Here is a 15,024-nt window from a genome sequence, read left to right on the forward strand (position 1 = left end):
GCTTTTTTGATTCCTCAATGAATCCCCTATCAATATATACTTGTTTTATGGAAAGTTATTTATTTTGAAACTGAGCAGCAAACATCTTTAAGTTAAACTTAAGGTAATGAACTGTTATGTAAGATCAGTATCACAGATGGCGACAAATTATCGTAACCATAATGCTGTTCTCTTTTCTTAAAATACGATTTTATCGAATTAAACTTATCACTGGGTTTGTAATTACACGAGCAACACGTCGGTGCACCATGTGAAGAAGGATATGTGTACCCTTCCGGGGCATTTGAAACCACTGCCGGCTTTTAGGTAAGAGTTCATGGTGTTCAGTCTGGTTTTCTATATTGGGTTTTGTGAATTGCTGTATGCCTTTTTATTGGTTTTGTTAATCCATTGCAATTTCAGTTTTTTTTCAATAAAAAGAGTTTGAATAACCCTTTGGCATATCTCGCCTCTCTTATGTCGCAAATATCAATCATACATTGTATGACGCAAATAGTTTGAGATATGCGGATTAGCTTTTCTGCTTGCACAGATATCCAACTATAAGTAATGAATTAAACATAACAGCTCGTTTTCCTAAAAGGCTGCACGATTAAATAAAGTTTGCTAGATAGAGCACTGCCTTGTCAACGAACGATAAACACAAGGCAGATGTATATAGAAACAGGTTACTAAAGTATTACATTTTCCATAACTTTTGACGATAACTATGCACATTACCTTTGTAAACACAGTATAACTGTTAAGAAACCACCGAATGTATTTCGTTCTCTACGAATAATCCGGCTTAATCTACATAACGCTGAGTGTCTTGATATAGCCAATATTCCAGAAAGTTGTATGAATCAATAAAAAGTCAACGAACAAATTAAATGTCAAGAAATGTCACTTGTAAAGCATTATTCTTGTCTTTATAGTAAACTAAAACTTCTGACAGATTAGGATAAGAGCAAATAAATTTTAGATAAGAATTTGTCTGAAGACCCGAATGCTCCCGCCCAAGGTTTTTCATTTTACAAAGGTCTACCACTTGTTTGACTGCTATCGGATAAAAACAAAACAAAATATTGAAAAAAATTTGCAAAGCTGAAAATTAACATTACAGAAGAACATATTCGTAATTTACTGTTCAAACTCTTTGCAATGTATCAAATTATGCTTACATTATACTTTTGTATTAAATAAAATATCAGTTTAATCAATATAATACTTCTTATAAGTTCATGTACGTGTAAGCTTGTTTGTAGTATTGACAGATTTATTCATTTAAATTTAATATATAAAAAAGAAGATGTGGTATGAATGACAATTGAACAACGCTCTACCAGTTATCAAATGACGTAGAAGACATGATAAGTGTTAACCGATTTTAACGAGATTCGTGTACACAATTGTTTTAAAAGAAACACAAATATACACAGCAACAAATGACAACCATTTATTTAAAGGATAGTGATGCAGGACTGGCACATGCAGAATATGGCGAGGATGAACATGTATGCGGGTATCCCCTACCCTCTACATATGATAGGGTTTTAATAGATCAAAATATAAAAACAAATTTTCTTAAACAAATCAGTTAGATAGTGCTTAAATTATTAGATCGATACAAAGCACACAAAACAATAACAAAATACTAAAACATATATCATATAGTTCAGATCTTTTGTTGGTTTAATATTCATTCAATTTGTGATTTCCCTTGTTCCATAATCAGCTAGTATTATCTCCAGTAGTTTTGAAAGGAATGTCATATGAGTATGCATCTTTTTCTTTTTTTAAAGGCACATACGGATTAAGATAGTTATTGCTGTCTTGTATTTCGTATTCCGAATCTGATGAGCTTGATTGTTCTTTGTGGACGACCACTTGAGTTGTATTATGATAGCTTATAGAATCTTGAGCCGTATCTGCTAAGGTTATGCATGGATTTGGTGTAACACATTCGTCACAACCTTCTTCTACACTATCTATTAAGTTGACAGCATTATGTTGCCCATGGACATTTTTATTTATTTCTAAGTTTAAAGTCTTTTTCTGGTTTACAAATTCTTCTTCTTTTAAGCAACTGTATGGCTTTGGAAAACTAGACGTATCACTTGGAGAATTTGGCATACTTTCAGAACTCGATGACCCTTCTATTACTTCTAAATAAGGACTGCATTTGTCTATCGCTGTAGTTTCCATAGTATTTTCATCAATGGTATGATAAACGTCTTCGTTCATCTCAAAATTATCGGACCTTCCATGATCGTTATCGTCGTTACCCGTTTGCACTATGTTTTCGTCAGCCGGCACCTCTGGCAATGTTTTTGTCTTTCTTTTTCTAACATTATTCAAACAGAAAACCAACGCTAGAAGAAGTATGATTCCAGTTAATGTTCCTGAGTATATTAGCAAGTGATTCTTTGATATTCCTAAAACATGAAATTTGCACATGTGATCATCAAATAAATGTCATTAATCCTGAGGAGTTGTGTCCGCAAAATGTAGTTGTTACAATGCGTTACGAAGTTTCATTACCCTTTCCCTTAAATTCGTTTATTTAAAATATAGATATAACAAAGTCAACAGCATATACACGGGACAGAAAGCAGTTATCGAATATCAAAATTATCGAAAAAGTTAAATGCAACTGACATGTCATACCGTAATTATGAAACTTTCAATACAGGTAGTACACAATTTGATTATAGGAGATGTAGTTTTAACCATTATGTCGAAAAGTAAAAGAAATGATAAAAAATATTTGTTTATACCGTTTTCCCAAGAAATCGATACTGTCATGCCCTCATCTGTGCTTACTTCAACAGGACCTACAAAGAATAACTATTAGTAACTTATTGTTATGTAATAATTATGTTTTGAAGATATTCGTAATTTATAAAATATCTTCAGACCATATTATCACTAGAAATTAATTTTATTACTTTATTTTGTCAATGCATTTACGATATAAACCCGAGGTTTGCAAAGACTATACCTATTCGGCAAGATCTAGATGCTAAACAAAGTAAAACTGAAAAATTACGGAAATCCAAGGAAAATTCAAAACGGAAATTCTCTAATCAAATGATGAAATGATAAAATTAACAGATAACAACTGTCATATTCCTGACTTGGTACAGGCATTTTCTTATGTAGAAAATGGTGGATTAAATCTAGTTTAATAGCTAGCTAATCCTGTCAAATGTATGGCATTCGTATAAAATTCCATTATATTGACAACGATGTCTGAACAAAACAAAAAGACACTAAGATAAAGATGTAAAATATATACAGCAGTCAACATTGTGATATAAACTTAATCACTATAAAATAAACAAATATGTCAACAAAGAAACAAAAAAAGGCATATAGACAAAGCACAGCAGCAAAAAATGAAAGACAAGAATACAAAATTTTACCACAGCACAATAAAACTAATAACACAATGACGGGATGTAGAAGAACCCGAGCCACGTCAAATGAAAATCACCAAAAAAAGACTAAACAGTAAAACTAAAACTAAAAATTCAAAGGTGCATTAGATGTAAAATTCCTGTCACCGATTTGATCAAACTTAATAATTTGATTAATAACTTACTAAAATGCATTATCCAAATTACAAAATGTATAAAATAAAAAAATTGCAACGCATTTGGTTGTTAAGTGTATTAAGATTTTGTGTGAATTTAGTTTAGACTTAATCTAATTAATCATTGAAGTGTCCTCCAAAGACTTCTGGTGTGGATATAACCCCATACAAACATAAACATAAATATTAATAATAGATCTCGTGTCTTTTTGCTTTTATATTATAGGTTATAAACAAATAAAAATCATCGATATCACCTGTATAATAACTAAACTTTGTCGATCGAATCGTTGAATCGAATCGACTGGACCTTCGTCGTTTTTCTTCGAATACAATCTTCTTCGATTTGTTGATATGAAACAATTTTATATTAAACATACCTTGACTGCTTTTAGCCTTGTCATAAGTTGTATATCCAGACGTTGCTATCAAAACCGATGTTAGGTGTTCTGAAAACAAAAGAGAAACGGTATGTATCACACCTACTGATTAATCCAGTTCGAACTGTATTTTTAAACAATGTGTCAATTGTTTTTGGTCCAAACTGCATGAAATATACAACATTTTGATTACAACTCTAGATTGGAAGTATATGAATACAATTTCACAGGGTTAATGTGTACGATAGTGATGTTTTGATTATTTCTCTGCCATAATTATGTATTTGAAAATTTAAACTATTTCTATCATGGTATAAAATTAATTTATTCATGTACCAGTTATTGAATAGTCTGTAGATGATACTTCTTTTAATACACATCCTCTGACATGGTCACATCTATAAGACAATATAAGGTATTAAATTCAAAAAATTATAAAACAAGAAGATGTGGTATGAGTGTCAATGCGACAGCTTTCTATAAGAGATCAAATAATAAATTAGTTCATTTTAAGTAAAAGCAATAATAACTTTTCAAAACTTCAATTTATTTTTCATTAAACCAGTAATAAAATGATTGCCATTACATCAATAATTGAAATGAGTTGATCAGCACCTTTATACAGAAAAGGACATGTGTGAACTTGTTTTTATCAAATGTCTTTTTTTTAGAAATTTTGGCTTCATGCCAGATAAGATAAATAAAGGCAACAGTTGTATACCGCTGTTAAAAAAGTGACAAAAACCACTTTTTAAGTGTATCACTTCCCAAAAAGACCATATAGCACTCACCTGTGCAACGCACTACATTCGCAAAGCGATGAACATCCGTGCCCGTAAAGATTTTCAGGACAAGGTTTGCAGGGCTGGCCATTCCTGGACTTAAAACCAAGTTTACAAGCTAAAATAAAGTATATCATTTTTGTAAAAACATCCATCTATATCTTTATATCCAAGGAAAAATCAAACGATTTCCATTCATGGAGTATGTTTCATTCATTAGATCACATATTTCTCCTAATCATCTTACAATGAGGTTCCTACATTTATACGTACATAAAATATATTACCGTTTCCACTATCTTTTTTTTTATATTAAAAACGTTTGTAATTTTGCATTAACAGTGATGGACATTTGTTAAAAGTTACATAACAAACGGACCTTAAATACATTATCTCAAAAGTGGTTTTCATAGCGACAGAAAGCAAAAGAGTCAGTAAATTTATTTTAGAATTCCACTTTCTTTCGCACTACTCATGTGTTTTGAAACATGCAGATTGGCAGCCATTGCATTACGTTTGATAACATTACCTTTACATATGCGAGTAAAATATCAAAAAGTTAGAGTAAGCTTTTAGATGTAGGTAAAATAAGGTCAAGTATACCAGTGAACAGTTATAGTATTCTTTTATTTGTCTTTAAGTATATAACTTTTACTGTTAAGTATGTTTTTGGTGATATCCATTTGACGTGATTCTGTACTTTACATCCCGTGATTGTGCTAATGTTCAATGATAAATTTTGTATTCTTGGCTTTCATTTTTGCTTATGTGGTGCTTTGTCTCTATGCATGTGTGGGCTTCTTTGTTACATTTTTTAGTGATTAAGATTATAACATTAATATGTTGACTGTTGGACCTCATTTTTTCAATTTGCACTTGTAATGTCTGTTTGTTTTGTTCACACGTGTCAAACAAGTGACAGGATTAGCTAGCTATAAAACTAGGTTTTATCCGCCATTTTCTACATAAGTCAGAAATACGACAGTCGTTTGGAGTGTTTGATTTTGCCATTTGATTTAGGAATTTCCATTTTCATCGGAGCTCAGTATTTTTGTGATTTTACTATCAACATTGTTTTTAAACTTGTTTAAAAAAGCAAAATGAAAATAATTGATTGGTTGTTGCTTAATGTCAATTGGCATATTTACGGGTGCCACATTGTGGAGCAGGGTCTGCTTACTCTTTCGGAGCATCCCAAAGTTTTTGGACGCTAGCAATAAGGATTAGTTTTCTTAATTTGAATTCTATTTAGAATTCGAAAATTAATATCTTGAATTTCAATTCCGATTTCGAAGTTAAAAGAGTTATTCTATTTGCATTCGAAGTATTTGTTACTTCCGTCGTACTTAAAAGAGTATCGATTCTTTAACTCCTTTTCTAGTTGGTAAACAGTGAGAAGTAGATGATCTTGATTCAATTAGTTACCTGGTGGAAAGTGTTGCAAGAGGTGTCTATTAAAATAGGAATATATCAGAAACAAGAGGCCCTAAAGAGCATGTGTTGCTCACCTTGGTCTATGGGCATTTTAAACAAAAGACACAGATGGATTCAAGTCAAAATTGTGTTTTGGTGATGGTGATGTGTTTGTATATCTTATTCCTCTGATCACTCTTGCTGCTGACAATTATCTAAAATGAACTTAGCCCAATACTTGTTTCAGAGATGAAATTTTTTGTAAAAGATTCAAATTTTACGAAAAATTGTTAAGAATTGACTATAAAGGGCAATAACTCCTTAAGTGGTCAACTGACCATTTTTGACTTGTAACTTATTTGTAGATCTTACTTTGCTGAACATTATTGCTGTTTACAGTTTATCTCTATCTATAATAATATACAAGATAATAGCCAAACTAGAGGCTCTAAAGAGCCTGTGTCTCTCACCTTGGTCTATGTGAATATGTGAAAAAGAAAAAAGAAAATTCAACTCACAATACTGGATATAACCTGGTGTTGCACTGGTTCGTGCCATATGCATATATAATTTTTTTGAATCACAATATAATACCATGTCCCTAGTAAGTTCAATCAGTCCGCTAGAAGCTGTGGCAATCTCTTAATACACCTTGGATGCAGAATTAACTTTATAACCGCTTATTCTTTGACAGCTTTCATATACTGACTTACCCGTACATTTTCCCTTTAAATCTTCATACTCTGAACAACAGTAATATTCACTGAAAAATTATTACATCTTCCTATATTTTTTTAATAACAAAGAAAAAAGGAAAATAACAAAAATATTTAACTCAAAGGAGTTCTCAAAACGGAAAGTCCCTTATCAGGAAATATGATACAGTTTATAATAATGATTTAGGTGATGCTGGTCACAATTAAAACCGGGATTTGTATCTTCTTACTGTGCAAATCCTTGATTTTAAAATGAAATAGAAGAGTAAATACAATTATAGTTTTTTAAGATATGCAATAGCTCGTTTTAAATATGACAAATTTAAGTATTTGCTTTGAATTTTAAATAACACGACGATTTATGATCGAATATTTTTTCAAAAATGATTATTTTGATATCCACATCTAACTCAAAGACATATACACACACATAAAGGGGAATGACAACTTATATCAATCCAGTTTAACTGTCATTTACAAAATGACGTATATTGTATTCTAAGCTCAATATCGTCACAAGTCTAGAAATAACTTGTGAATACAATCGGTGACTACCAAAGATCTACCTCAAAATTTCATTCATTTGATTGTACTTGTTTCGAATAGTTATCAAAAGTACCAGGATTATAATTTTATACGCCAGACGCGCGTTTCGTCTACATAAGACTCATCAGTGACGCTCAGATAAAAATATTTAAAAAGCCAAACAAATACAAAGTTGAAGAGCATTGAGGACCCAAAATTCCAAAAAGTTGTGCCAAATACGGCTAAGGTAATCTACTCCTGGGGTAAGAAAACCCTTAGTTTTACGAATAATTCAAAGTTTTGTAAACAGAAAATTTATAAAAATTACCATATAATTGATATTCATGTCAACACCGAAGTGCTGACTACTGGGCTGGTGATACCCTCGGGGACGAAACGTCCACCAGCAGTGGCATCGACCCAGTGGTGTAAACAAGTTCATATTTAACTTATATCTATATATCAATGTGCCGGCATCTCTGCTTGTGCTACCTGGACTGTTATTGTTAAAGATTAATCACTAGCCATCACTTTTGTATGTCATGAAATGACAGATATTGTGTTATGAAAATTTATAAAATTCTGGAATTGTTTTTTCAATAAGGAATTAAATGTCCGTACATTATGCAAAGCTCTAAATCCTCTCCCGGCTTTTGCTATACTTTCTGTCTTGTTAGTTTATGAGATCTTCAAACAAACAGTTTCGTCCCTGAGGGTATCACCAGCCTAGTAGCCAGCACGTCAGGGTTGACATGAATACCATTATATGGTTATTTTTATAAATTTCCTGTTACAAAACGTTGAACTTTTTTTTAAAAGACTAATTCTTATGCCAAGAATTGATTACCTTCGCCGTATTTGGCACAACGTTTTGTAATTTTGGGGTCCTCCATGTCCTTCAACTTTGTACTTGTTTGGCTTTATGTAACTATTTTGATACGAGTGTCACTGATGAGTCTAATGTAGACCAAACGCGCTTCAGGCGTATTAAATTATAAACCTGGTACTAATAATAACGTACATACTTTCATACTGACGATAAAACAAAATCTAACAAAACACAGTAAACACTGTTTCGAATTAAGGTTTTAAAATTTGTAAAGTAGCTTTCTAAATAATGTTGGAAACATTTTGAAAAATACATTTTATTAGGATATTCTTTTTACTTTTTTTTGCATTTTACATAATATATTTTCCCGTTTCTTAACGCTTAAAATTGAGAATGGAAATGGGGAATGTGTCAAAGTGACAACAACCCAACCCAACTATAGAAAAAACAACAGCAGAAGGTCACCAACAGGTCTTCAATGTAGCGAGAAATTCTCGCACCCGAAGTCGTCCTTCAGCTGGCCCCTAAACAAATATATATACTAGTTAGAAGTATGATGAAGGTAATTCAAATCCAGAAAAGTGCGTCGGCGGCAAGAAATTATTAAACGTGTAGTTTTCATTTTTTTTACATGTAATACCAGACTTAATAACTGATCGATCAGATTGGTAATTGAACACTACGGCTACCTTCTCAGCTAAAACAATGTCTCTTTTACTATGACTTTTCGTAAAAATTATGTCATAAAAAGGGAAGTTGTTGATATGTTCTACTATTTTATTCAAAGGTAAAAAAAAGGGCTGCGCAGCATATACTTTCAACATTTATTCAACATGTGTTTCTTTGGGTCTTATAATGTTACTCTGTACTTTAAAAGATCCACAGATTATTTCTTGAATAATGTTTTCTTTATAATAATACAATCACTAAATTGTCAATAATCAATCACTAATCCATCATTAATCGGTCTTAAATCGATCAGTAATCTAATCGATCAAACTCCCGAAAGAGTTTGCTCGATTACTGATCGATGACTTAAAGTCATCAATCGAGTACTGATCAAATATGATCGTTTAGTGTTCGATTACCAATTTGATCGATTAGTTAATTAAATCTGGGTAATAACAACAATATAATTATCACATTAAAACTTACATAAAAAAATAAAATTAACCAAAACATTAAATACAACAATTGACCTCAAGTACCCCTTGTCCTTAGTTTCAAAGAATGCAAGAACCTGAATAGTGGTTGGTTTTAGTATATACTTCATTCTATTGTCAGGCAAATTTTCGTATTGAGTTTTTTAATCATGAAAAAAGACATGTCTTAAATCATCATTTATTTTACGAAAGAAATTGGATTCATCATCCAGAACTTTGCACGTATTACGATATTTTTATATCTTCCTGTTCCTATTAGACGTATTTACACTTATGCAAATTTGGCTGCCATTACATAACATCAAACAGGTTCCCGTAAACTTTGACTTCATAATTCAAAACATTTGACGTCACAACTAAAAAGTGATTGTTGCTTCACGTCTAAAGGTTATTCGGAGGTGATATAAGGTCATTCGGAGTCAAAATACAGCTAAATACTAGTACCAAAATTGTAAATACGAGGGAATGATCACTTATTATATATTTTTCTTCTTCGAAATCAGTTACGAAACTGAAACCTGTATGACTAAACAATCAAACCTTTGGAATGATTTGAATATTATAACAAACCAATATCAGAACTTTTCACTCGTTTCGAAACTGGTAAACCCACACCAATTTTAAACCATTCAAAAACCAAAAACTGATACCAAATTTGAAGGCAACAAAATACGCGCCAAGTAATTTATATGAGCCCCCTTCTGTATCGTTAGTAATATTCTTGTACCATATGACTTACCTTAAGTTAGTATCAAGACATGCATGCGGATCATCTTTATCAATACAAATGGCTTGTGTAATCAAAAGATATACAATAAGTATTACAAACATCTCGATAAATTAACGAGAGAAAATACGGAAATAATTCATGTGGAATCGTAACCTAATTTGTTAAGTACAACAGGATGCAAAAACAATTGAACTTTTCTATTCGCGTTATGGCGTTGGTCAAACAGGAACAAATCACGAGAAATTGTTTGATGTGATGATCGTTATTTAGCCAAAGTCCAACCATTCAGCGTACTTTCATTACAACAGTGCATTACAAACAAATCTTCATTGGTTTTTTTTTTTAAATCAGGAATATTTTACTTAACTTTATCCGAAATATCGGTATTCAGATTTTTTTTTTTATAAAAGTATGATTTCACGTGAAGAATTTAAATTGAAGTGGAAATATGAACTATCTTGATGATATTTTTTCGTTAAATAATCAAGAATTTTCTCAATATACTGGTGAAATTTACCCCAATAAACTTACTTTAAATAAATCAAATGTATTCGGTAATAACTGTCCTTTCCTAGATTTAGATATTTCGGTTTTAAACGGGAAACTACACACTAAAATTTACGACAAAAGAGACGATATTTCGTACCTTATTGTTAATTTTCCATTTTAAGATGGTGGTGTTGCTTTGGCACCATCTTACGGTGTTTATATTTCACAACTTGTTCGCTTTGCCCGTGTCTGTTGTGACGTTTTTTTTATTTTAAGGAACGCAACCTATGTATTACTGGTAAATTATTAAACCAGGGATATCGTTATCATAAATTACTTAAAACCTTTACTAAATTTTTCCATAGATATAAAGATTTGGTTTTGAAGTTTGGTTGTACCTGTAGAAAATTTATTTCAAACTGGAAAGCATATCCTTATTTTTACGGAAATGTTGTTAACCGTGCCCGGAAATTTAGAAATGATCCATGTAAACTTGTTGCTCCTTTAAATAAACTTATTCTAAAGGGTTACCTATTCAACACTGTAATAAGATCATTGAATATTAATAGCTCACCTGGCCCGAAGGGCCAAGTGAGCTTTCCTCATCACTCAGCAAAGTAAGATTTACAAATAAGTCAACAAGACCAAAATGGTCAGTTGACCCCTTTAGGAGCTATTGCCCTTTAAAATCAATTTTTAACCATCTTTCGTAAATTTTATATATCTTTTACAAAAATCTTCTCCTCTGAAACTGCTGGGCCAAATTAATCAAAACTTAGCCACACTCATCTCTGGGGTATATAGTTTATAAAGTGTGTGGCGTGACCTGCCAAACCAACCAAGATGGCCGCCATGGCTAAAAATAGAACATAGGGGTGAAATGCAGCTTTTGGCTTGTAACTAAAAAAAACAAAGCATTTTAAGCAATCTGACATGGGGTAAAATGGGGTAAAATTGTTTATCTATCTGCCCTGAAATTTTAAAATGAATCAGAGAACCCGTTGTTTGGTTGCTGTCCCTGAATTGGTAATTTTAAGGAAATTTTGCTGTTTTGGGTCATTATCTTGAATATTATTTAGATAGAGATAAACTGTAAACAGCAATAATGTTCAGCAAAGTAAGATTTACAAATAAGTCAACATGACCAAAATGATCAATTGACCCCCTAAGGAGTTATTGTCCTTTATAGTCAATTTTAAACAATTTTCATAAAATTTGTAAATTTTTACTACCGGAAACATTTTCCACAGAAACTACTGGGCCATGTTCATCATAGATAGTGATAATTGTAAGCAGCAAGAATGTTCAGTAAAGTAAGATGTACAAACATATCACCATCACCAAAACACAATTTTGTCATGAATCCATCTGCGTCCGTTGTTTAATATTCACATAGACCAAGGTGAGCGATACAGGCTCTTTAGAGCCTCTAGTTTTTATTGGTATACATATTGATTTTGTTATCAGTAGATTAAAAGCTAACTTAATATCACTAGTATGTTATATACATATGCATGCAAATGTTTGCACTTGTCCTAAGACAGGAATCTGATGTACAGTAGTTGTCGTTTGTTTATGTAAAAGAGGGACGAAAGATACCAAAGAGACAGTCAAACTCGTAAATCTAAAACAAACTGACAACGCCATGGCTAAAAATGAAAAAAGACAAACAGAAAAACAATAGTACACATGACACAACATAGAAAACTAAAGAATAAACAACACGAACCCCACCAAAAAACTAGGGGTGATCTCAGGTGCTCCGGAAGGGTAAGCAGATCCTGCTCCACAATACGTAATGTATACGTGTTTCTCGTTTCTCTTTTTGTTTATATAGATTAGACCGTTAGTTTTCTCGTTTGAATGGTTTTACACTAGTAATTTTGGGGCCCTTTATAGCTTGTTGTTCGGTGTGAGCCAAGGCTCCGTGTTGAAGGCCGTACTTTAACCTATAATGGTTTACTTTTCAAATTGTTATTTGGATGGAGAGTTGTCTCATTGGCACTCTCACCACATCTTCCTATATTTATCTACAATCTGTCGATACCTGTAACTTGGCATTGTACAAGGTCATGTTTTTCTCTGCCTGTTTATGACGTCTTTACACTAAATCCATTGGATGTTGTATGTGTACGGATTGATCGTTTAGTCTTAGATGCATGGTTTTTATTAGTTGTTAGTGGATTTGAACTAGCTGTCAGATAATTGCGAGTACTCAGATATGACCCTAGTGTTTTTTGTTGTTGTCAGGATATACAAGTACTCGGTCATGTCCACTTGTATTTGTGTCAATCTGATAACTTGAGCCTTTCTCAACTATTTTTTTTAGTTTGTTCTTATGTTGTACTGATAGACCACTTTCCCAGGTTAGGGGGAGGGTTGGAATCCCGCCAACATGTTTAACTCCGCCACATTATTTATGTATGTGCCTGTCACAAGTCAGGAACCTGTAATTCAGTGGTTGTCGTTTGTTAACGTGTTACATATTTGTTTTTCGTTCTTTTTTTTACACAAATAAGGCCGTTAGTTTTCTCGTTTGAATTGTTTTACATTGTCTTATCGGGGCCTTGTATAGCTGACTATGCGGTATGGGCTTTGCTCATTGTTGAAGGCCGTACGGTGACCTATAGTTGACATCTGAAAAAAAAATATCCCGCTACATCTAAGCCAGGAACCTCGTTAGTAGATGTTGAATGTTTTTTGCATATGTGTTTCAAACCTTGAGAGATTAAAGTATTGTTTTTGAAACCATCAGTTATTAGAGCCCAGATGTCGTTTTGTTATGGTGACGCGTGTTGCTGTCTTATATATCCAGCAAAGAAATTCCATAGAAAGGAAGGCTTGCAAACATTTCTTTTTTCACATTTCTTGTTTCCTCTATTAAAAGATGTGTGAGGGGTTAGACGCAACTCTGTGTCTCGCCTGCGATAATTGCTGTAAGTGTACATGTTAAACTGCACAATGTTGACGTTAAAAATGTACATTGTATCAGTAACGTACAGATTTGATAAAATAATATTACTTTTTCTTTAGATTCAATTTATTGGTCTAGAATATAAGCTTCTGTTCAATTTGCTTCAAAATCAATAAACAGTGACATGTAAATAAACTCCCCATAGATACCAGGACTTAATTGAGTATATACGCCAGACACGCGTTTCGTCTACTAAAGACTCATATCAGTTATGTTAGAATCCAAAAAAGTTTAAAATGCCAAATAAAGTACGAAGTTGAAGAGCATTGAGAACCAAAATTCCTAAAAGTTTGCCAAATACAGCTCAGTTAATCTATGCCTGAGGTAGAAAAGCCTTAGTATTTCAAAAAATTCAAACATTTGTAAACAGTCAATTTATAAATATAACCATATCAATGACAATTCATGTCAGCACAAAAAGTGCTGACTACTGGGCTTTTGATACCCTCGGGGAAATAAATCTCCACCAGCAGTGGCATCGACCCAGTGGTTGTAAATTAACTCATCATAGATACCAGGACTAAATTTAGTATATACGCCAGAAGCGCGTTTCGTCTACTAAAGACTCATCAGCGACGCTCGAATCCCAAAAAGTTTAAAATGCCAAATAAAGTACGAAGTTAAAGAACATTTAGAACCAAAATTCCTGAAACTTTTGCCAAATACAGCTAAGTTAATCAATGCCTGAGGTAGAAAAGCCTTAGTATTTCAAAAAAAATTGTTTATCCTAGACTGTCTGTAAATGTTAACAGAAAAAAAAGTTTGTCTTCTAGAAACTTCCTAACTAGAGGCTCTAAAGAGGCTGTGTCGGTTACCTTGGTCTATGTGAATATTAAACAAAAGAAGCAGATGGATTCATGACAAAATTGTGTTTTGGTGAAGGTGATGTGTTTGTGCATCTCACTTTACTGAACATTCTTGCTGCTTACAATTATCTCTATCTATAATGAACCTGGCCCAGTAGTTTCTGTGGAAAATTGTAGTAAAAGTTCACATATTTACTGAAAATTGCTAATTTTTTTTTATAAAGGACAATAACTCCTTAGGGGGTCAATTGACCATTTCCAAATGTTGACTTATTTATAAATCTTACTTTGCTGAACATTATTGCTGCTTACAGTTTATCTTTATCTATAATAATATTCAAGATAATAACCAAAAACAGCAAAATTTCCTTACAATTTCAAATTCAGGGGCAGCAACCCAACAACTTCTTGTCTGAATCATCAAAGAATTTCTGGGCAGATAGATCTTGACAATTTTGCTCCATGTCAGATTTGTTCTAAATGCTTTGGTTTTTCAGTTATAAGCCAAAAACTGCATTTTACCCCTATGTTCTATTTTTAGCCATGGCGGCCATCTTGGTTGAATGGCCGGGTCACCAGACACATTTTTAAACTACATACCCCAAAGATGATTGTGGCCAAGTTTGAATTAATTTAGCCC

General features: G+C 32.6%; 1 protein-coding gene across 1 annotated transcript; it reads right to left on the reverse strand.

The window, feature by feature from the left end:
• Window positions 1-1,527: 1,527 nt before the first annotated feature.
• LOC134705589 (uncharacterized) lies at window positions 1,528-10,233 on the reverse strand. Its single transcript, XM_063564311.1, has 7 exons — window positions 10,125-10,233; window positions 6,866-6,915; window positions 4,749-4,857; window positions 4,294-4,355; window positions 3,958-4,026; window positions 2,760-2,816; window positions 1,528-2,417 (listed from the first exon to the last, which is right to left on the reverse strand). The coding sequence occupies exons 1-7, from the start codon at window positions 10,214-10,216 to the stop codon at window positions 1,714-1,716; spliced, it is 1,143 nt and encodes a 380-aa protein (XP_063420381.1). The 5' UTR covers window positions 10,217-10,233; the 3' UTR covers window positions 1,528-1,713.
• Between the last annotated feature and the right edge of the window lie 4,791 nt (window positions 10,234-15,024).

This window comes from Mytilus trossulus, chromosome 2 (genome assembly GCF_036588685.1).
Source record: "Mytilus trossulus isolate FHL-02 chromosome 2, PNRI_Mtr1.1.1.hap1, whole genome shotgun sequence".
NCBI lineage: Eukaryota > Metazoa > Mollusca > Bivalvia > Mytilida > Mytilidae > Mytilus > Mytilus trossulus.

Bases quoted from the DNA above. Each gene is read 5' to 3' on its own strand.
- LOC134705589 (XM_063564311.1), bottom strand. From the start codon at position 10,216: ATGTTTGTAATACTTATTGTATATCTTTTGATTACACAAGCCATTTGT. The intron at 6,916-10,124 runs GTAAGTCATATG...ATAATTTTTCAG, and splicing joins TGTCTTGATACTAACTTAAG to TGAATATTACTGTTGTTCAG. The intron at 4,858-6,865 runs GTAAGTCAGTAT...ACTTTATTTTAG, and splicing joins TTTAAAGGGAAAATGTACGG to CTTGTAAACTTGGTTTTAAG.